The following is a 23,590-nucleotide window of genomic DNA, read 5'->3' on the forward strand; positions in this document are numbered from 1 at the left end:
TCAGTGTCTTGCCCAAGGACACTTCGACATTTGGTCAGACAAGGCGGGAATCGAACCTGCAATATTCCAATCAGAGGTCAACCGCCCTCCCGCTGCACCATCAAATGCAACACAAAGTCATCTTTGTTTCAGAGAGGATGAGAGCAACTCTCCTTTAATTAAACGGAGAGATGGCTTTCCCAGCAGTGATGGAGACGAGAGGAAAGATGGTGCTGAAAGCCTGATGTCAACAGCAGATGTTTACAGCAGTGTTCAGGACAAAGTGCTCCTTACTGTCTTCCATTTGGAGATTTCTCTAGCTTGGCAAATGGAGAGGCTTCTTCAGACTATCAGGAAGTCAGTTCATGTTTACCGCACTAATAACACCTTTCCTTTCATTGTTTTTTTTTTATTTTGACCCACTTTATTCTTTGCTCCTCCCACTTCTGGCTTATCGTCCAGTTTTTTTACAGTCGGTTTTAAAGACAACAAGGTCAGAATGGGAAAAAAAAAGTTTTATTTGATGAACAAGTGCTGCAAAGATGGAGAAGTAGCTTACATTGAGCTTCCCACGTCCACCGTTCAGAATCACGAGTTAGTATTAAGAAAAAACACCAGTTTACAGTTCCTTATGCTGAAAAAGTACCACACAAAACACATACAGTTCAAACTTTAATCAATGACGCAAAAGATCAACGAGAGTCACACTATAGAGGAGAAAAATACAGGGAGGGGGGGCATGGTACTGTAAAACTTATCTGGAGACAAATACACCGCAGTTTCTTTACAATGGATTCTATGTACAGATCCAACTTGTTTGAAGCAAAAACAAAAAAACAAAGCGCTTTGTAGAGAAAGAACACACCAGTGAAACATGATCCGCCCTTTGTTATTCTTAAAGTCTGCATATGTTTTATACAAAATAGATATTCAAACAATATTTGGGTAGTGCAAAAGTTGTTGTTTTTTTAAAATCTTTTTTGATTCAAGCTGGTAGATTACTTTCACAAACAGTTTGTGTATGAAAAAAAAAAAAAAAAAACATGGTTCTATTCTATTCACAGTATTACATGATTTGACCAAAGCTATGATGTGTTAAAAAATATTCAAAGTGTTTATTTAAAAAAAAAAAAAAAACCTGTACATTTGTCACCGTGGAGCCCGCATTTCCTTTTTTTTTTTTTTTTTTTAAAAGGCGGAGTTAAAATGAGTCTGTGTTAGCTTTGGTCGCCTTGTAGTCAAGAGATCAACGTGAGAGCAGTCCGGGTCAACTGGTGACTACTGTCCTGAACGTCCTAAAAATCTGACCTGCAGAGATAACATTTAAATGCATCTCCTGGGAGTAGCTTATATTGTTTAAAAAAAAAAAAAAACAGAAAAAAGAAAAGAGCACTATGCTGCATCATGATGATTGTTTGTCTTTTCTATTGCATATTCAGGTTTCTCTTCAGAAATGTCAAAGAAAGTAAACAGGAGACATTTTTGAGCAAGAAGAGGCAACTTTGAGATCATATAGAATGTACACACACATATATAAAATGTGTTTGTACTCCTCTGATATTGCAAAAATGCTCACTTCTAGAAGTATGTTGTGCAAAAATTTAAAAGCAATTTTTATTGCTGAACTTTTAATTCCTTTTCGTCAAGTTGTTTCAGTGATTGTGTATTTGTTTTTCCATTATCAGAGGGGTACCAACAGTTTTATCTATCCGTGTGTTAATATACGCCTGTATAAAGGAACAGCAGCAGCAGCAGCAGCAGCAGCAGCAGAGTCTTGGATAGACTGAATGTGAAAGTAACCCTTTTACAGGTGATGACGGTGTTTTTTTGTTTTGACTTTTACAAACACCAACAAAAAAAAGAAGAAAAAAAAGGATCCATTGTCTGTCTGAGCCAATCTATCAAGAATGGCAGCGGCGGCGGCGGCAGCTTACCCATCAAACTTTACACATCCTACCAACTAAAATATTTCCCCAACACACAAAACATCATGAAACACAAAAAGCAGACAACATTTGGGAGATCCAACTTGTCCAGAAAACTGTTTTTGGCTTTTCTTGGAACTTTAAAACAAAACAAAAAAGTTTGAATAAGACCATATCTTTTTTTTTAAACCTGAGCTTGGAAGCAGTGTATTTTATAGTAATATTGATGCTCTTCTCTGTTGTTGGGACACACATAAAAACAACCTATGACATATTTAAATATATAAGTGAGCACTTACTTGAAATATTAATCTAATAATATATATATTTATATATATATTTGTATTCCAGGCAGCTCACTAACTTTCACCAGCCAATATATACTTCTGTTAAACTATCTGAATATCTCTTTAAGTATCACATTCATGTTAAAACCTTGTGTTTAAACAATAACATGTTGAGGTTATGAAACGCACTCGAGACAAGCTATGCAGACCTGATAAGAAAAGACGTTCCGATCCGAACCCCAAACTAGAGATACTGTCAGGCCGAGGCGCCGGCGGCTCCAGACTCCTCCCATCCCTGCACTCGTAAGAACACTTCCTTCCACCGAGAACGCCCGCTTCCTCTTGCGAATACTGCAACTTCCAGCATCGGCGAGGAAAAAAAAGAGAAAACGCCGCTGCTGTGGGAGTTTGACACCCAAAAGGTTCCCCGAGTTAAAAGGATCCATTCTGACTGCCGGCCTCCCAAAAAGAAAACGCTGCGCTTCCACCGTGATCCGTGTGCAGTACGCTCAAACGCCGGGGCCACGACCACGCAGTAGACAATCAAACATGCAACGCCGATTAAGACACAGACATTTGGGTAGGTTGCATACGGGGCATTAAGGTAGCAAGACTTTTAGGGTTACAAGGAGCTGTGGGAGGCTTTCGGGGATCACCAATCTGACAGGACCTGACACCAGAGTACTGTACACACAAGCCATCTATCGTACAAACTGATGGGTTGGAGAGAAATGCACGGACATTTAGGAAAACACTCGTATTTCATTTGTTTCGGAGGGTAAAAATTTACCAGAAAGAGACAAAAAACAGTCGCTCCGAAAAACCTCTACACATGAGTTTCAATCTTTTTCTAGGATCCAATTAAGAGCCACAAAATAATTCCAAAAAATAAAATAAGTGACAAATCTGTTCTTTCACGGGGAAATGCAACACGACTCACCAGCCGCATAAATCGAGGAAGCTTCAGGATTAACTATAATCTCAGCCGAGAAATAGTCCGCCTTGAAAGGCGAGGCGCCAAAGAGACGGCGTCTTTAAAACTCACCCCCAGCTTCACGTTCACACACACACACATCTATGACAGTGGCATCAAGATTCTCAGCTCTCCAAACACTTCAGTGACTTCGTTCCCAAATTGTTCAACTATTTATTCAACATTGAAACGATTAATACGTCGGCTACCGATGGACACATTACTCAAAAAAATAAGATGCCAACTGAGAGCAAAGAGAGTCACGGGTGAAAATATTACATTTTTTTTTGTTTGTTTTCTTTTATTTTACCAAAACCACTGTAAAAAAAACAAACAAACACAGAGGGTTTGAGTCCTGTTAAAACCACTTCAATATTCCTGAATGATCATAAATGAAGCAAACCCCCTCGTTTGTGTCTAGGTTTTAGTACTCCACTGCTTGGACAGGAGTGTGAGGCCGTTTCCCCTCTTAGAAAAAGTTGTAACTTCTACGCAAAGTCTCGTATGAAAGACCAGCACGGATTAACAGTCTTTCTTCACAGTCTTTTTTAAAGCCTTTCGCGTAACGAAAAAAAAGAAAAAAAAGAAGTGCTGGAAAATGCACTTGTGCAGCAGAGTGTGCGAAAGATCACAAGGGAGGAGAGCAGGCGGGGTGATATTTCCGAGTCACGAGGATCCTTTTTCTACGCACCGAGCTGCCTCTTCTAAAGACTAACAGCCATCAAAAAACAGAAAGCTGCGACTGTGTGGAATATAAAAAAGTACAATCAACTATGACATGAACAGGTAGAAGTACAGCAGGAAGAAAATGGCTATTTGAAGCAAAAAAAGGCACATCTTTTTCCCTTTTGTAACTGACATGTAAACCTGGAAAAGGTTGGCGTGTGGGAGAAATCATTCTTTAACAAGTGGACTGACTGCTAATGTCCAAAGTTAATCGACGCAAAGACATAAGCTTCTTAAAATCATTAGAAAACAGACGTTTGTTTCCCCTGTTAAACCAAAAAAAAAATAATAATAATCATAAAGATTCTCAGCTCTCTTAGCCTATAAAAACTAAAAATAAAAAGCTTACCTTAAGAGTGTGATATTAAGCTTTGCTACCTTCTCAGGTAACTACGACCTGGAAATATTGTATAAACTGTCTTAATGTGAAAATGTAGAAAATACTATTAGAATCTGTACATAGATATTTGTTCTGTTCTGTAAATATCTGCTTCAGATATCGCTCTGAATTTTGAGGTAAGACACCTGAGACAACAGCAATGTTAGCCTATTTCTATTTGCAATAACCTGTGACAAAGACTTCCTACTTGGATCTTACACACTACATCTTAGACTGTTCCACAAACAAAACCTTTCATGCTCATAGTCGAGGTTTTTTTTATACATAAACATCGCTTTTCTTTTTTTTTTTTCCACCCAAAAGTTGCATACTCGTTTCCAAAAACTCCATTCTCTCTTAGCTTAAACGGCAGGTCCTTTAGTTGACGCTTCTTCCTCTTCAACGGGGGAGTTTTGTTGGGCTGCTGAGGTGTTGTGGTGGGATTTTAAGGCATTGTGTCGCATGAATCAGTCACCTCTGGTGGAAGAGCAAAGGCTTGACGCTCCCGGCTTTGAATTTTGGTAACTGGTTGCTGATGATCTCTGCCAGCATCTCTGGAAACTCCACACTCAGGGATTTGTTCACGAAGGTGTAGAAGCAGAAGCTGAGCAATCCTCCCGCCATCTGCAGACGAACCACAAGGGGGCACAAGGAAATCTTTTGTCATTTTCAACTACAAACACCATAAAGCTTTGAAAACCACTGACGATCTCCAGCATATTGATTTGTCCGGAAAAATAGAGAAATAAAAAGACTTTCCAGTAAATGCAGGAACCTTTGAATTTGGGAGCAAAAACTTTGTAAAGAAAGCATCTGGTCATCTAGACAGGTTTTCTCTTTCATGCCACGGTCTTTATACTTTTAAGTCAAAAAATACTTTATCCAATCTTAAAAAACATAGGCAATATAAAATCATTTTATGAATTGCCCGTGAGCCACAAAATGGTTAAAAATAGAGCTTGTGGGAACTGTACCTCATGCATGGAGTCCAACAACTTGGTGAGCTGGTAGAAACGTTGCCAGTTCTGGCTGGAGTTCTCCTCCCGCTTCACAATTGCTTTTCCCAGCTCTTTGATGTAGGACATGCGGAGCTCATCAAACACCGCCTGGCTTTTCAGGCCGTCCTTTGGCACTGCAGGAGAGAAAGCAGACCTCGTCAGGGTTTGATATGACGACACCAAATCTTATTGCTATGCAGGTTCCAGATTTGGACCATAGCAGAAAAGGAAATGTTGATTAAACAACACTGGGGTGAGAAAACGTGGCGGTAGAGTAGAGGGAATCAGACCTGTGCTGAGCAGCAGCAGAACCTTCATGCACAGGTACTCCTCATGGGAAACCTGGAGCCGCACAAACTCGTTGGAAATCTTCAGCATTTGCTCAAACTGGTCAGCCATAAAGGGCAGCTTCATCCGCTCCCTGTGGGTTCAAACGAGAAGTGGCATCAGACAGATGATCAGAAATCATTTGAAGTCCCACTGTGATCATCTTTCTATCTATTTTAAAAGGGCTCCCAGTTTTCAGCCCAAATCTAAAAACCTGTGACCATTTCTAGGACATAGTTTCCACAAAGCAGCAGTGGCTCATTATGAAGTCAACACTGAGTTGTGGGCGGGACCTTTCATATGGAGTAACCTCGGCCCCCCTGTCCGTTCCCATTGATGAGAGCTCTCTGTTTACACCAGGGGTGTCAAACTCCAGGCCTCGAGGGCGGATTTTCCAGTAATTCTGCCTTATCTGCTCTTGAGTACCTGGATCTTCAATGGGAGGTTAATTGGAAAACCTGTTGGAGTTTACACGCTCTCCCACTAGCTTACAGCCCGTCACTCCAGCCCGTCAGTGCAACAAAAACGGGGAGCAATATTTGAGCTATCCAGTCATACAGTTTTGATCCAGATTCCCGCTCAGACGAGGAAAACGAAGACATACATGGATGGATCCATTTGTCTGACAGTGGATGCATCGGAATGGAGCGGAGCAGGGAGCTTGTGGCCCGCCCAGCGTTTTACCTACGTCACAAAAACGCTCTTTTTCAAAGGCCATTTTTGAATCTGCTCCTGATTCCCAACGATTTGAATAAAGAAATACTAAGAAATGCAATTTTAAGCTTAAATTACTTTATATTTGTCCTCCATTGCAAGAAAACTGCAAAGAACATGTTAAAAACAACCAAATACACGATTTTCATTGGAGCGGGTCTTTAATTAGACTTAAAAATCAATATAGTCTTTGATACCAGCAAAAAGACTAAGAAATGAGGCTTTACATTTACAAGAAGGAAAACTCCTTTTTAATCCTTGTTTCGGTGCAAAACCCTCAGAATTAGAATCTACATTTACACCACTTACTCATTTACGACGAGGTCTGGAGCAAAGCACAGCATGTTGCCGTTGCACTGTTGGTAAGACCTCCAGCCCAAACCGAAAGTCATGAGGAAAAGCCATGAGCACTGCAGCAGGGTCATCTGGTCATCCAGGTGCAGGTTTCTGAACCCTGAGGAGAAGCAGACAACCCAGAAGACTGATTTATTTTCTAAAACAAGAGTCAACAGGGTGACGACTATCAGTGTTACTTAATAGGTTTCCAGAAGATGTGATCTTTATCTGTTGCTAACCTGGAAGAGCCTTGGCCCACTTCACAGCAGAGATGACCTGTCGCCCGCCCAGCCTATTCAGAGAGGTCATGAGGCGGGTGGAGGTGTCAGGCAGGGTGCTGTCATAGCCGGCGTAGAGAGTGTCCGGCTCTATGGCTTTCAGCAGGGATAGCATGGTGGGGACCAGCTGCGGCATGCATTTGGGAACAAGTGAGCGGGCCTCCACTGGAGGTGAAGGGATCATCTCTGGCGGGTTGCTGTTCTGGCAGCCCTTCAAACGGTTCAACTTCTTGGTTTTGCGAGCTTCGGAAGAAAAAGGAAACAGGAAACGGTAAAGTCAATCGCTCAAGAACAAAACACAGATGAAGGTCGATCTCTGCGTTTCACCTTCCAGGTTCATGCCGGCCATCAGACACTTGCGGAAGCGGCATGCTGGGCAGTTTTTCCGCCGGATCTTGTCTATAATGCAGTCGTTCCTTCCAGCGCACAGGTAATTATGCTGGCCTAAAACACACACGGACGATTCAGGTCATACAGCAAACACAAATAACTAACGACTGATCTCTCGGAGATTCTCACCTTCCACTGCTCTCTTGAAGAAGACTTTGCAGCTGCCGCAGGTTAGGACGCCGTAGTGACAGCCGGACGCCTCATCAGAGCAGACCAGGCAGATTTTATGAGTCCCTGTCTTTCCTGTGGATGTGGGAGTGCCTCCTTCTGACCTGGATGTGGAACTGCAGGACAAAAACGGAGATGATCAAGAGAAATAATGAGGATATTTCCCATTTAAGAAGATTTTTCATTTTCGCATTGTTTAATTTGACTCTTTTAAATCTTAAAAGCCTCTCCACCACATCCTGAATACATTTTATAAAAGTTTACTTAAGTGACCTAAAATAATCCTCACCACCACCACCTCCTTCAATTAAACTACAATCACTTCCAGATCAAAAGCCCTTAAAAGCTTGCAGTTCCTGTAAATTACCACTAGAGGAGCTCCCACTTTGCTGCATCACTGCGCCAAACATGGACACCCCCTTTCCAGCCCAGTGGCCACAACAAAAACAACAGCTACAATGAGAGGATATGGTGTTGGAGACACGGCTGCCTGTATGTTTGTGTACACATGCGCCGCTTCAGGGAAAACAGTTTTACTGTATGAAAGCTTCTCAAACATTTTAACCAGACGTTCAAATATGCAACATGCTAGTAGTATATGGAAGATGCACACTTTCCCACCAGTTGGAAGGAAAAGGATGGGAAAACTTGCATACAACATTAAAGCATTTCCATGCAGAGGAGAGGGGTTTCTGTGCCACTAAACAAAACTGAGGTTGTACATTTTCGGATAAATTGGATGCCCTTTAATTAAAGTGAAAAACAACCTCAGATCACCAACAACGGAATATTAAACGTATCATAATATACACTAAGACAAACAAAAAAAACAGTGACGGCCTTTAGCAGCACAGTTTCAATCCTTTTCTATTTGACTTTCATTTTAATTTCATCGAGAGCTGCTGATCCCATCTAATCAATTCAGAGAGAGTTGTGGACTTGTTTGTGGTGGCTCATTCAAACACCTCCATTCCTCTTCTTTTGCTGTAGATTAGCTGGCCTGCTCGGGATCATTGGTGCTACATGACCCAGTTTGGTGGAAGCTTTAGCTGAAGGACAGATGGCATGACATTTGACCCCGGGACACTTGGTGATACAAAAGGAGTTCATGGTGGACTCGGTGACTCCTCAGTGTCCAGGTCCCGACGGCTGCAAAACAGTTCCAAGCTACGGAGAGGAGCTGTTTTTCTATACTTAATGCAAAAAGCTGACAATACAAAGTGCACTAAGCTCTCCACGTTTGATCATGTTCATCTAACTGACTGTATTTTTGAGACAATGAGTCTCTCCAAAGCATAAGAAACTTTTGAGATAAATTTATTTAATAAAATAAGGAACCACCACTTCATCTTGAAAAGCCTATCATAATAACGAAATAGATAACAATAAAAGATGCGATTTATGCACGCTTCACTACCGTAGCACATTGATGCTTATTTAGCTTCATAAACAGGAAGAAGAAATCTAGTTTATTAGTGCAACATATGAACAATTATTCAGATAACCATAAAGAGCATGCTAACAAGTCAACTAAACTCATTTCCTTTTAAATCACTAAATCCGTTGAATTCTTTATCCTTCATCCGTCCCATCTGAAAAATGCTATGTTGATTCAACACACACATTCTCCTTAAAAGTGATTTATTGATTGCTGTTCATAATCATTTAAAAAATAACTGATATTTAATGGAAAATCTAGTCATGAACTTGGAAAACAAAATGGAATTAATTCTCTTTTTTAGCTGTAAAATTCCTGCACTGTCTACAAATAGTTGCTGCAACAAACATGAACCTTCTTCATAAAAATAAAACAAAGTTTCCGTTTAGTCATCCAAATAAAGAAAAATAAAAAGATTTGACAGACTAAAAGTTAAAATGAAAAGACATCAAAAATGGGAAAAGTTGCAAACATGTTTACCACATACTTGGGAGGCTTTTCGTTCCAAGCAAATCAGGCAACAGTTGTCGAGTGGATTAGGAGCCATGGCTGAACGGACGCCATGCCATTCATTTTGAGGCGTTTTGTTCTTCTTGTTCTTAATCTCTTTTCACATGTTTTGTAGGCAGAACTTCTACACTTTGAAGTAGACTGATGAGGAGCACGATTCGCAGTAACACAATGAAGCATCTTCATGAAATAATCTAAATATCTCACAATGCCTTAAAAAAGTTGAGAAATGGAGGGTTTGTGTTGCTATGACAAAAAATATCAAACAAAGGAAGCTATTAAATCTGACAAATGAGACCAGAGAAAAAGAAAAGCTTCGGCGTTTTGTTCCTCCCAAGGTCATTGATGCAGCATCAGAAGGACATCCGTAATGATTTTACCATGCAGCACAAATAATTACTGCATTACATTACCGCAGATGGTGCAGCTATGAGAAGCACTGGAAAGTGAAGCTGCTCGTGGGATTGCACCAACGCTACAAGAACAGCTACAAATCTCTGCTTTTGCATTACAGGGCAAAAGAGCAGCAAAAGCAGTGTGAGAAGACAAAGTTTCCTCTTCATGGAACCATCTGTGAGGGACTGCGTGTTGTCAACAGGAAGCTCTCACATTCCCCCAAGAGTTTACTGCTGGTCAGAGCTCAGCACTGACACAAACCTACTAACACTCTGGAATGGGGCTTGGGAGTTGAACCCCAGCACCAGTAAAGGAACCTCAGCCAGGGGTTTTTAAATGAGGAAAGGCATGTCACACAGCAACAACAACAATGCCTGTATCCCACTGCCCTACTTACCAACTCATAATCCTCTTTCAGCTCTAAACGTCACAAGCAACTTACAAGGCACGTCGCCCGTAAAGACCAGCACATTTTCTACTTCTACACCAAACCGATGTTTTGTGTTGTTTTTTTTCCCCCCCTCCAAGCGACCACTGGTTTGCACATTCACATCAGATTTCAGGACTAATAGATCGACTTCTTCTTTGGTCACCCTACTAAAAGTTGAGACTTTTGCTGCACAGACGCCTCTTTATTAAAACTCAGAGGGCTTGAAGAGGGAAGCAGGGGTAGAGGGTAAGCAAAACGCTCCTTTCCCCAAAGACCAAACAACAATAACAGAAAGGGGATCAGTCCGGTGCACTCTGGTTCTTCTTTGCATGTAGAATATCCGCACACATTTTTTTTGTAAGTTTGGAGGTGGGAGGCATTGCTGGGCCACACGCTCAAACATCTGCAATTCTTGCTCTTAGCCAATAACACAGTGGTGAGGACACTTCATGTCTGTGCAGCATGTTCCTCTGAAGGCAAGCAGAAGTAACAAATGAGTGAAAGTACCCTCTGTATTTGAAATCTACAAATACAGAGTTGTAGATTTTGTAAAGAATGCATGCTTTTGAATACCTACTCTGATGAAAATTGTGTTTTCGGTGTTTTTAACATGTTCATGTGGCATTTTTGTCATGACGGACAACATAAATAAAAGAAATTAAATTTAAAATTGCATTTCTAAGTATGTCTATATTCAAATTGTGAATCAGGAGCCGAGGAAAACTTCTGTTTGAAAAACAGTCGTATTTGCTACAAATCAGTGATTAATAGGGTCCCTGCTCTGCTCCATTCCAATGCATTCACTTGCAGACAAATAGATCCACGTACGTCTTTGCTTTCCTCCTCCGAGCTGGCATCTGGAGAAAAACTTTACGGCTGAATAGCTCAAATATTGTACACCCTTTTTTGTTGCTCCGCTAATGTTAGGTTAGAGTTAGGCCTGCACAATTTACCGCAAATTTATCGTTATCGCAATATCCAGCTCTACAATATGCATATCGCAAAAGACGGCGAATATCGCAATAAATCGCAAACCCAAAATGTGTTAAAACAATCTTCTAGCAGCTTGAAGCATTTAACGAATCAAATAAATCCCTTTATGCTTTGACCAATCAGATGGACGCCTTCCCATTGTTGACCAATCAGATGGAGTCCTATTATGTTAGATGTTTGTCCCCCGTGTCGACGAGGGTCATTTGGAGTATAATTTTTAAACTGTTGCAATGAAATGGTAATGATGTTTTTGTTTATTTTTCTATTTGTTTATTTACTGCAAATTATATCGTTATCGCAATATTGATCACTAATATCGCAAGTTTTCCTCATATCGTGCAGCCCTAGTTCATACTAGGTCACGTTTAAGTTGTGGGCCTCTATCTTTTTTCTTCATTGTTCATTTATGTTTTGGCCACAGCTATAGGTCTTAACTTTTTCTCCTTTTTGAAAAAGACTTGGATTTTAAGTTATGTTGACTTATTTAATAACACTTGCAGTAAAATGGAAATGTAGGAGACACCAACCTATTTTATTCCTGGGCATCTATATAAATTTTTTGTAATCATTCATCATAGTTTTGGCAAGTTCTATGGTAAATATATTTTCTTCTTTTTGAATAAAACTTGCACGTTAATTTAAGTTGTGTTGAATTATTTGAATAAAACTCACACTGAAACCAAAATGTATTGGTATTTTTGCTTTTCTATTTTTCCATTTATCGCAAGTCATACCGTCATCGCAGTTTCAAACACTGATATCGCATATCGCAGATTTTTCTAAAATCGTGCAGGCCTAGTTAGAGTTGTGAGGGGCTGTAAGCTAGCGGGAGAGTGTCAACAGAGGGATGATGGGAAGTCAGGCAGGCTTACTCTGTACCCACCCACAACTCAGGCGAATTTCTAATGAGCTATTGCCGCTCTGCAGAAACTATGTCCTAGAAAATGACACAGGAATGATCATAATTATGCTTTTACATTTGTTTAAAAGATGATCAGAGTGCGACACAGAGTATTGTCCAATATCAACGACATCTGCAGCATCTGCATTTCTTCCTTTATGGTTTACTGACGAACCTGCTCAGAACATTAATCGCCCAAAGAAGCAACTCATTTAAAACCACCAGAAGAAATAAAACTTTAATCGTAATAAAAACAAATGTAAAAGATTTCATTTTCTGTGCCTGCTTTTTTATTTTTATTTTATAAAAGTCACCAGTGACCATGTAACTAAAGGTTTGCTTACCAGCCTGTAAAACACATTGAATACCGACAGGTGATGGTGCATTCCTAACCTAAACTTTAGCTAGATAAAGCAAAGTTTGTTAATTTCTCACAACAATAAGTACCACACAAAAAAAAATAAAAAGAGCTTAAAAAATGTAGATACTTCAAACCTTAATTCAAAAAAATCCTCTCTATCCTTTTGTTTTTATAAAAATAAAAAATTCAGAGTGTGATTACACAGGAATGAAGCAGTGCTGTGAAAGCTATTGGAATGGCCGGCATTTCATCCAGAGCAGCCATTCGGCGCCAGATGTGGGGAGGCGGGAGAGAAAGTAGGTCAGAAGAGTGAGCGCCTCATGCCAGCGCTCTGTGGTGCGCCTTCATGCGCGCAGCAGCCACCGTGACACACCCACACGCACGGACACAAATCAAACAGACGTGCTCACACGTGAGCATGCGCCATGAAGGGGACTTGAGGCAGGTCCTGCTGACGTTCTGGACACTTGTTCTCAGGCAGCGCGGACAGGGACGGAGGGACAGAGGTGGGGGCAAGTAAACAATGGTGAAGAGGTGGGTGGAGTGACGGCTTGGGCTAAACAATGCACTCACATTGATTCATTGTTTGGGCGATGATGCGCAACATGGAAGTTCTGTCCATTCTTGAATTCCAAAACACTCAAATTAAGACAAGGAATGTAAAGCAGTGAACCTCAACCTTTTTGTTAGGCGACTGAGCGGTTTAAGGACCTACTCTGATCATCTTTTGATCTGTTGTAATTCCCAATATGATTTTGCTGCCCAATCAAATAATAAAACCTGTGTTGTTTGAGCAGAGTGGCAGTATTTCAATAGGGATTGGCCAATGAGTTGTGGGTGGGATTGTTGGTATGGAGTAAGCCCGCCCCTCCTTCCCAGCATCTATATGTACACTCTTTTCTGCCAGCTCACAGTCCTTCACAACCCCACGCTATCTTTACCAGGGCAACAAAATGGCGAGCAATATTGGAGCTGTCCAGCCGTACAGTTTTGTGCAAGATGCCAGCTCAGACGAGGAAAATGAAGATGTACGTGGATACAGTCGTCTGCAAGTGGATGCATCGGAATGGAGCAGCTTGTGGCCCGACGACTGTAGATTTTACATCACAGCTCCACCTTTTTTAAATTGTATTTTTTGTCTGCTCCTAATTCACAAAAATTAAATACAAAGAAATTCTCTCTTTCATGTCAGACAATATTTTCAGACATTTTCCTATCATGCATTATTATTATAATGGTGTATGTGAATAAATGTTGGTATGAATCCATAATTAAAATAAATATTCCTGATTTTTGTCTGTGAAATGCAGATTTCTGAATTAAGTCAAAGGCTCTTCGTTTCATCACTGAATCTTTTCTGTGCCAATAAGCTTTGCAAATAAGTTTGATCTTTGTTAACTTTGCTAGCTTGAGGGTTTCAATTTAGCGGTTTGCGGCGTAGCCACTCTAAATAAAATGGAAAAAATGGTGTGTGTGTGTGTTTTTTTTTTTCTTGGTGGCCCTAAACCTAATGCCCCACATATTGGCACCGGTCCGTAGGTTGGGGACCACTGATTTAAAGGATCGATCTGCCCAACGTGTTTGCTTATTTTATGTTCAGCAGAGTAATTAAGGTGTATCAATAAATAAATAATCAAAAACACATAAAGTGCCCTCTACGTTCTGAAAGCAGGCAGAAGTCAGTCCAAAGACTAAAACGACTATGCCAATACATTTCCATTTATGTCATGTCTATTGCTTTGTTTTTTTTTTTTTTAATCAGACAATGGTGAAACTAGGTGAAAATGTTTTTGGACATTGAATTTGAGAATTTTTTATGTATATCAACAGCTTAATTCTCAAAGCGGCTTAAGGCTGTGGAGGAGGAAATCTCAGATCCTGCCCACCCTGCTGAGGAGAAGCGTGGTGAGGAGTCAAGTAACCTGCTCGACAGGGGCTGGTTTCAAAAGACCTTGAAATTCAGGGTTAAAAAGGGAACTGTGCTACTCTATGTCAGGTATTTAGACCAGAACATGTCAACTATGTCACAACATTTCAGCCTTTTAGCTGGTGCCAGCTAATAAAAAAAGGGCAACAGTTCTACTTTAGACCACAAGATACAAGTTTATTAAATCTATAACATCTGAGCTTTATTATTTAATTCATTCTTCTGTATTTTTCTCTAGTTTTACACAGCCAATCTTAGGAAGTAAAATTCCCTAATTAAGCATCTTACTTCAACACAAGGTTTTATTGAACTAACACATTTGTGCAATAGTTTCAGGCAGGTAGGAAAAAAAGAGCCGTAAATTAACAAAAAGGAGAGAATAAACAAAAGAGAAATCCAAATCAAATTAATACTTGGTCTGACCACTCGTTGCCCTCAAAACAGCATCAGTTCTTCTAGGTACACTTTCATGGTAGGTTGTTCCAAACATCTCAGACAAACAACCATAGATCTTCTGTAGATTTGGCTACTGTAGGCTTTCTCATTTTCTTCTGTCCTGCAGTTGAATGCAATTCGAGCATGACAGGTAAATGCATCTCTAAGCTTTGAGAAGACCAGTAATCCTAACCAAATCTCCATTTGCAGACAGGCAGTCCTCAACAGTCAAGAACCTCCACCATGCTTCACTTCCTCTCCAGCCCTATGGTAACCATACTGCCTTCTGCTATGGCCAAATATTTCAATTTTTGACTCATAAGTCCAGAGCGGCTGCTGTTATTTATATACACCCTAGTTTCTATGTTTTCCTGCATATTTGAGTGTCTCAGACTTGTTTCCACATCTGAGATTTTTGGCTGCAACTCTTCCGTGAAGAATTCTCTAGAGTGTACATGGGTGTACCTGGCTCTCACTGGTTTCTCACCATTCTGACACTACTGGACTAGATTTTCATATTTTGATTAAGTAACTAACTTCAAGTAATAAATTGATGTGTTTTTCATCTGCTGAACTGTCTTCGATCCTTAATATTAACCAGTTTTTGTGCTTCTTCAAGCACAAAAACACCAGTCTGCTGGGACAGAGTTTGCTGATGCAGTAGAACAACCACATTCCATCTTGTTGCTGTGCTCAATCTTACATACATGAACCCACCTTTTACAGCGTCACCTTGGTAGTAGGGTTGGGCGATACATTGATTTTATCAATAAATTCATAAGATTTATAATTGGCAAACATGTGGATTTTATTTGAGAGCATTGTGCTTTCTTGAGCGTGCGTCGTTCGGAGTAAGGCCAGCTCGCCCGTTTTTCACAACGCACAGACGTTAAAAAGGAGCTTGTTCCCAAAACGGAAAGTTGTGCAGAACTGGTTCAATTAGTGACTTCAGACAGCAAACTACATGCTGAAAAATCAGTTTGAAGGCTGTTGCTACCAAAACTGGGAGCACAATGACTTTGTTTCAACAGCTGAAACAGAGGCACTCTGTTGAGAGCGAGAAGTGTTTCTCTTTGTGAGACGCTCAAGCTAGCGACAGCTCACAAAAAACCTGCTGGATTGTTTTACAAATATTTTTACAGCTTCTGTTTAGTTGAACTTTGTGTTTAGGCCAGCTTCCAATAGAAATGTTAAAATAAAATAGCTTTTTGTTAAATCTATTGTGTCATTTGTAATATTTGTTAAAGGGAGGGAGGGAAAAAAATTAAAATCGGAAATTCAATGTGGAGTAAAAACCAACATATTTCTGAAACCCTTCTTTGTTTACAGCACTTTTTCACATTAAAAACATTTTTACAGTTCTGTGTAAAACAATGTTGTGTAACCTTTGGGTATCTTTATAGTAGAATTGCCAGAGGCATTTCTTTTCTTGAAGAGTTTCATTTTCTCTGAGATTATAATCACATCAAGGACAGGTTTGCTTTCTGGTTGTTAAATGGCTAGTTTTAAACTTTTAAAGCCAAACTAGGTGTGATTACCTGTTACATGTGTGCATGTGGTCTAAAATGATCAGTCCTGTGTTATCAGTCACTGTGCAAAAAGACAGAAAATTTTACTTTACGGCATAGAAAAACAGGTTCGAGTTAGAACAGAACAGACTGAATAAAGCTCACTTTAAATCCCATCCAAACCACAGAGCCAAAACAGCCCAAAGCAGAATTTCAAGCCCCTTATGTCACACAGGTTAAGCACAATAAGAACCACACCAAAACAAACTGGCTCTCATTACACACGCTCAGACAGATCCACACAGCCAGAAATGCTAAACCTCCACTCTGACAGGCTTGGCAGACCAAACAGCCAGCAAAATGATTTGCCCTCTGGCCACATGTGCAGACATAATCCTTATAATAAACACACACCTTTTAAGAACACAAAGACATGGTGAAAAGAAATCTATGTGAAATTACAATGTGATTTTTGGCTCTGCCCATCTGTTTAGGGGTCACTAAACAAAAGAGCAAATGTTCAACACAAGGCAAACATCTTTCCACACACAATAAAAACGCAACCACAAATGTTGTCCTTGTTGACCGTTGCCAAACTCTGAGCTGTTGGATACTAAATCAGACAGGCGTGAATGCTAAAGAAACACAAACAAGAGAGCCTCTAAGATGGCTGATTCCTCTCACGCCACTGTTCACCAATGGGCCTTAGAGCCACAGTCCCAAGCTAGATCTAAGACATTCTCCAAAGCGCAAAGCAACAAAGTCACAAAAGGCATTTTGTGAGGCTGTGCAAACACCGACGCCGCCCACAGGAAATCACAGCATCTATATGGGCTTAAAACGACGAACCAGAACAATGCGCTGTTCCCTAAAATGCAAATGTGACATCCTGAATGTCTAATAAGTCAAGCTAATGTTTTATGTATCCTCCACTTTGGAAATAGACACCTCTGCCATTTCCTGGAGTCGCATCTGTTTATAAGGGGCCACAGCTGCAAAAAAGTTTAATTTTGGCACGAGGCAGCTGATATTAAACGCCTCCTGAGCCGCATCTGAAGGTCAGTAAAACCATCCAGGCTTATAAATTTGTAGAGGAAAGAGACCTCCGTTAATGACACGCGTGGAACCGCTGTTGCAGCTGAAGATTATGATAAGGAAACATGAACAGCTCAGCAAAAAGTTCAAATGTTGACACGCAAGGAGAAATCCCCAAAAGAATAAAGACATTTTTCTCAATCTTAGCTCTTAATGAAAATAAACGAATCCCAAAGCAAGTCTAAGCAGGTGATATGTCTTAAAGGGGAGACCATGCATTTTTCTACTCATTTACTTCAGTCAAATCTTCTTATCACATTATAAATTATAGTGTTACACAAACATTAACTGAGCTTATTTTAATTGTGTTTTCAATAAAATCAAATATATTAATTACCTAAGCTGGAAAAGTAAAGAGCGTTTATTCATAAAAAGTTAAATCCAGCCAGCAGCTGTTCAAAAAGCACTGAAAACTCACAAAACAAAAGTCTACTTTCCTCTTATGCTAAACAAAAATAAGCAGAAAATGAAACTAAACGTGTTTTAGTGATGGCAACTGCTTTTGTGAATGACGATGGATGAAAAAAAAGACCAAATAGTTCTTTCAAAGTTCTTATTAATAAACCTTTTACAACACAGCATCAAACTATTATCCAGCAGACAAACTCAATTTGGTTTACATTAAATGCCAAACAATTAGCAGATAGAAAACGCTTCTGCCTGTCAACAATTCACAAAAAAGCTTCCTTAGTTTGGAAAGAGTAAGAAAATCTACATCCAAAAGTCTGTTCTGCATACAGATATAACATAATGAATAAAAGGTAAGATTAGTATAAGCACGTTTCTCACACACGCCCACACTACTTTAGAGCAACTAGAAGGAGATTCGGCAACAATTACATCATGTAGCTCTTTATGTAGCTGTGTTGACGTCCCACCGCAGCCTTTCAACTCTGTTGAGGCCATGTGTTTCAAACACATCATTCCAAACCCTTTAATCTGGTCCGTTCCAGCCGTTCTGCCCTGTTGCTAAAACTAATTTAGGGGTGTCAAACTCCAGCCTGGCCCTTTCTTTCACAACAGCCCCTGCCTTTCCAGCTTCTAATTGGCAGAACACACCTGACCCAAGTTATGTGGAGGACTGAGGGTGGAAATAGCTGAGAAGGAAGGAGGCGAGTAGCCCTCGAGGGATGGCGTTTGACACCTTTGTTTCAACAAAAATGTGCATTTAGACAATAGGCCTCACAAATGACCCCAAAGTATTGTTTTTTTGTATCACTGGCTTCCTTAATTACAGAACTGCATAATGATAGCTGGATATTTGGGGGATTTGCAGTGACTCTAAATGAATATCTAATGGATAAAATGAAATGAAACAAAATCGGATTATTATTTAATGGAGATAAACAGACTGAAAGGTAAGTCAGAGCTGATAATGCAATATCACTCACCTTGCAAAGCTTGCGGAGTTGGGAGAGCTTGAGAAAGCCTCACTGGCCCTGTGGATTGAGTTGTTCCCAGCACCCTGGTTCCTGATCCAGGCTCCACCAATGGTTGTTATTGGGAGATACAAGCCAGTCACTGGCTTCTGGTCATTCTGCTGAGCTTCGGTTTTTCTGGGGTTGACACCAAAGTGGTAGCTCTGTCCTCCTGAAGTGCTTACCCCACAAATAGAGATGGGGGTGGTACCTGGCGTGTCCGAAGAGGTCCTGCTCACTTGGCAATAACTGTGGCCCGCTGATGCCTTTTCCTGTTTGATCACACCAGGGGTGCAGAGCTGAATGAAGTCAGAATCTTTTTCTTTTTTCACCAAAGCAGGCAAAGTGTTTGAGGAGGCCAAGGAAGCAGCTGTAGACAGGCTTGGACTGCACTGCTCTGGACTGGTCAGGCTCGCACCATTGGAGGCAAGAGAGACTGCCCCAATGGCGGCATTACTCTCAGCCACAGATGGTTTAACGTCTCTCTCTGATGTCCCTCTAATGTCCCCGTCCACGAGAAAGGGATCATTTTCCATCGGGGACAGGAAAGCATCGTGCCCAACGTAAAAATCGGAGGGAGATCCAGAAAGATCAAAGTCTTGTAGCAGGTCCAGAGTCGTGTCGTTGAACAACTTCTGATTCAGTTCCACATCTTTGCCAATATTATCAAACGCATTATCAAGATCAATGGGGTCCTGCTCTACTTTATCCATGGAAAAATCCTCAGTCTTCATGGCAAAAAAGTTGGGATCTGATCCTCCGATGAGAGAATCCATGGGGGACTCTGTCGAATCAGCTATACTGGTCTCTAACTGGGGTAAATGTTGCTGCCCAAATCTGTTGGATGTCTGCGTCTGAAATGCCTGCTGGGGTCTTTGAGCTTTGGTCGTGTCCTTGGGCTCTTGAGTGTCGAGCAAAAAGCCGATACTGGTAGGGGCAGGGGTGAGCTCTTCTGGAAGGGGACTGCTGCTGAGACCGTTCGTCACTTGTCCCGGCTGCATTAACGGGCTTGACGGAAGAACGACAGACGTGGCAGAGTTGATGGACGTGGCACTGTGTGGAGCCACTTTCAAAAGACCTCCCTCCTCAGGACTTTCAGTGTAGACCAGTTTGCTAAGATGGTCATCTCTTCTGTATGTTATCTTCTTCACTCCACCTTGATCCATCTTTTTCATTGGGAGGAGAGAAAAAAAAGAAGTGTTAAAAGAATAAAAAACAAACACACTAGAGCTAGGTTTTAAAATAAAATTGATCAAATTTTCCAATTTTTTTAATCTTAAATCTCTAGTTGAGCCAAAACTACGACAGAATATTAAGGCCACTATAAAAAGGAAATAAAAAATACATTTATGAGAATAAATTTGAAAATTATGAGAAAAGTCACAATTTTACAAGGTAAAAGTGGAAAATAAACTTCTATCCATATTATATTCTGACTAAATCATAAATGCAGCCATTTATGGTGATGCCATAAGGCTTTAGTTTATCATCCATGTGCCATAATGCATTTGGACCTCTGCAACTATGCAGCCGACAGCTTAAATGGCGCCCCACCAGAAATCATCTCTTTTGCAGGTCAAAACTCTTTTTCAGAAGAGACCCAGTTCCTGCAAATTCTATTCAATATCATTATTCGCACAAAAAGTCAATGTTGACTTGCTAAAACACTACTTCCTTATTTGTGAAGCCAAAGCTGAAGTAACCGCTTACAATACGTGTGTCGTACAGAAACACCATATTGGTTCTTTTTTGGTGTTGTTTATGTTTTCTTAGTTAACCGCCTTTTGCCTCATAAATTTATGACTTTAATCTCCTAAATTCAAAACTTATAGAATTGATTATTCAATTTATAGATAGATTTCATTTATTCTAGACTCATAGTCCAATCAATAAAAAGGAGAGCACATTCCAACTACATTAAAAAAGCACAATCTCAAGAAAACAAGCTAAGACAATTACAACTGAATTTTTTTTACATTATTTTACAACTTTACCTTAGTAAAAATTATGACTTTTTTCTCAAAATTTTATTTCTTTATTTTTGTACATTTTTTTTTACTTATTTCACAATTTTTTTTACTTTATACTTGTAAAAAAATACAACTTTTTTCTCAAACTTTTATGACTTTTTTAACATTTTGTTTTACTTATTTCACACAATTTTTTAACTTTATTCTTGTAAAATTACAACTTTTTTCTCAAAATTTTATTTCTTTATTTTTGTACATTTTTACTTTGTTCACATAAAATTTTTAACTTTATTCTTGTAAAAATTACAACTTTTTTCTTCGAATTGTATGACTTTATTTCTTTAAAATTAAGAATTTATTCTCGTAATATTGCGACTTTCTGCTCGTCAATTTATCTGTTTTTTAATGATCATTGTGGCTCTAATACTCTGTCATTAAAAAAAACACATTTTGTACCAAAAAAAAGGTGAATCTTTCTACAGAAATCTGAAAAACAAAATAATAATAATAAAATATAAACTAGATTTATTGATGTGTCTAGCAGTCAATGAAAATGTGGAAAAACACATCAGTTTTTGTATTTTTCTTTTGCAGTGACACTCAGTCCTTCTACCACTAAAACATAATAACCCCTGCAGGAATTTTTCGACAATAGCCTCAGATGCACCTCACAAAAGTTCTGCATTCAGGTTACAGCCTTGCTGTAAGCAAACAACTATACTCTGGGGGAACTTGATATAGAGGTCCCATTGGAATGCTCTTTATTGGCGCTACCTCACTATATCTGTAACCTAAAAAATATTCAGCCAAATGTTTTTCTGAAAGTCACTTATCTTTGCAGTCCTTAGGGTAATATGTTTACTTCCGACTGCATTTGTTTTATCGACTTAGAGGGTATTATTAGTTCGTTTAGATTACTTGCAACTCTGTAACTCGAACTTTGCTTTTAAAGTAATGTCAATAAAAACTGCAAATAAAAAGGTCAATAAAGACATGGGCCTATAGATCCTTAAGGACCCTGGGCCTCTGCCCACTCAGCACGTTCAGTAGTCTTTCCATGATTATCCTCATGCAGAGACCACTGCCCCTCCTCCACCAGCGCGCTTGACAGTTAGCTAAACCGAAACAGGCTGTATATATGACGTCGCCTATTCCTTATAGTAGCTCTAAAAACACGAATGCTTGCACAGCCGCGCTCCTCCGTTGCACATGCATCAGAGCAAACCCGCATGGGGCAAAATGCACCAAATACCACCTCAAAAAGGTTCAGTTTTGCTGCCGCTAGCTGTTAGCCTACTAGCATACTACGCAGCAACGTAGCTAACAGTCAAAGTAGCTACGTTTAACCCGAATGTCAATGACGTTAGCTTGCAGGCTAACACATATATTTGCTCATTATTGCACGAGAACATCCTTTTCGACCCCAGCTCAGAAATATCAGGAAATATTCATATTTACCCTTGACATGGCTGGTTGCTGATATGTGTCCATAGGTTGCCAGTCAACATTGTTTTGGTTGAAAGTGGCAGTTCACAATACGCTGACTCTGTTGACGCTACTCGTCTCCAGTCATTTCAACGCTACATGGTCAGATCCCACTGCTAAATGCAGTCGTCTGGGCCGTTTCCAGCTATTTTCGCTCATTCAGCTGCAAGAAGTCATGCAGAATTTCACACGGGTAACGCTGTGCAACTGGCCATTAGAAAAGTAGGCGCTAACCTCAACGAAAAAAACATACAAAATGGAGATCAAGGCAAGGCAGTCCCATTGCTGACCTGTTTACACCGAACAGTCGTGCCACCTGCTGGTGGAGACTGGTAACTGCAGCATGTATGTGCAGTTGTGTCTGAATGAATATGTAGCTGCACACCGCCTGCATAAATCTGCACAGGACTAAACAAGATTGGAAGATGGATGGATACTAAAACTGCAGCTACAGATTTTATGAACAGTTGAAAATCCCTATTGTAAAACAGGGCCGGTAATAATATTTTTCTACCTTTGGCCAGAATAAGATAAGTGCATGAATAGCATTTTTTCCTTAAATGTGGCATTTCCCTGTGATGGACTGACAACTGTCCTGTTTCTGCCTGAACAAGAATAGGCAAGTATAGAAAACAGATGGATGTGACCTTAGGCTCTTATCTCCAGGCAAATAAGTAAATAAAACTGAGTAGAAGCTGTGTAATTTTGGATATAGGGGTTATAGCTTTGAGACAGAATTATTAGTTGATTTCTAGGTTCTACACTGGTGTTATTCTGTTCTTTTTATGTTCTCCAAACATTAAATTTCCACAATACAGTGGAGGAGCTAACACATGTTGTCTGAACACCCCATGACAATGTTTATTGAGAGTTTGATCTCACGTTTAAAGCCATTCATTATTTCTAAACAGAGCAAGCCCCTTTTCAGGTAAGTTTTCATGGTATTTTTACTATATGTATGAGAGTTTGCAAAACCACAGCTGACAAACAAATGTCACAGCATGCAAAAGATTTCGTACTCCACAACCCAACCACATTGTCTTTACATTATTTATGCTGAAGTTGCATTTGAATCTGTTCCAAAAGACAGAAGCTTTCCACGAGCAGGAAATAAAGTGAAGACATGAGGCAAGGAAATTGTCTCTAATGGAAAGATGGGGAAGATGAGTGAGATGAATAAGAAATAAGCTTCACAGCACATCTTTAAGAAGAGTTATTCCCAACCAAATACCTCTCAAACCAT

At 40.0% G+C, this 23,590-nt stretch overlaps 1 protein-coding gene and 1 long non-coding RNA gene across 3 annotated transcripts; one reads left to right on the top strand and one right to left on the bottom strand.

The window, feature by feature from the left end:
- Positions 1-479: 479 nt before the first annotated feature.
- nr3c1 (nuclear receptor subfamily 3, group C, member 1 (glucocorticoid receptor)) lies at positions 480-22,925 on the bottom strand. Of its 2 annotated transcripts, XM_023958951.2 has the most exons (9): positions 22,321-22,925; positions 18,866-20,058; positions 7,442-7,596; positions 7,250-7,366; positions 6,884-7,165; positions 6,618-6,762; positions 5,558-5,688; positions 5,244-5,401; positions 480-4,893 (listed from the first exon to the last, which is right to left on the bottom strand). In XM_023958951.2, exons 1-9 carry the CDS (start codon positions 22,351-22,353, stop codon positions 4,741-4,743), a joined length of 2,367 nt encoding a protein of 788 aa, XP_023814719.1. In that variant the 5' UTR covers positions 22,354-22,925; the 3' UTR covers positions 480-4,740.
- On the top strand, positions 12,849-13,977 carry LOC110015760 (uncharacterized). Its single transcript, XR_002291012.2, has 2 exons — positions 12,849-13,015; positions 13,454-13,977. It is a non-coding gene; the product is annotated as an uncharacterized LOC110015760 (long non-coding RNA).
- Positions 22,926-23,590: the final 665 nt, after the last annotated feature.

This window comes from Oryzias latipes, chromosome 10 (assembly GCF_053564925.1).
Source record: "Oryzias latipes strain Hd-rR chromosome 10, Olatipes_Hd-rR_3.1".
Classification (NCBI taxonomy): domain Eukaryota; kingdom Metazoa; phylum Chordata; class Actinopteri; order Beloniformes; family Adrianichthyidae; genus Oryzias; species Oryzias latipes.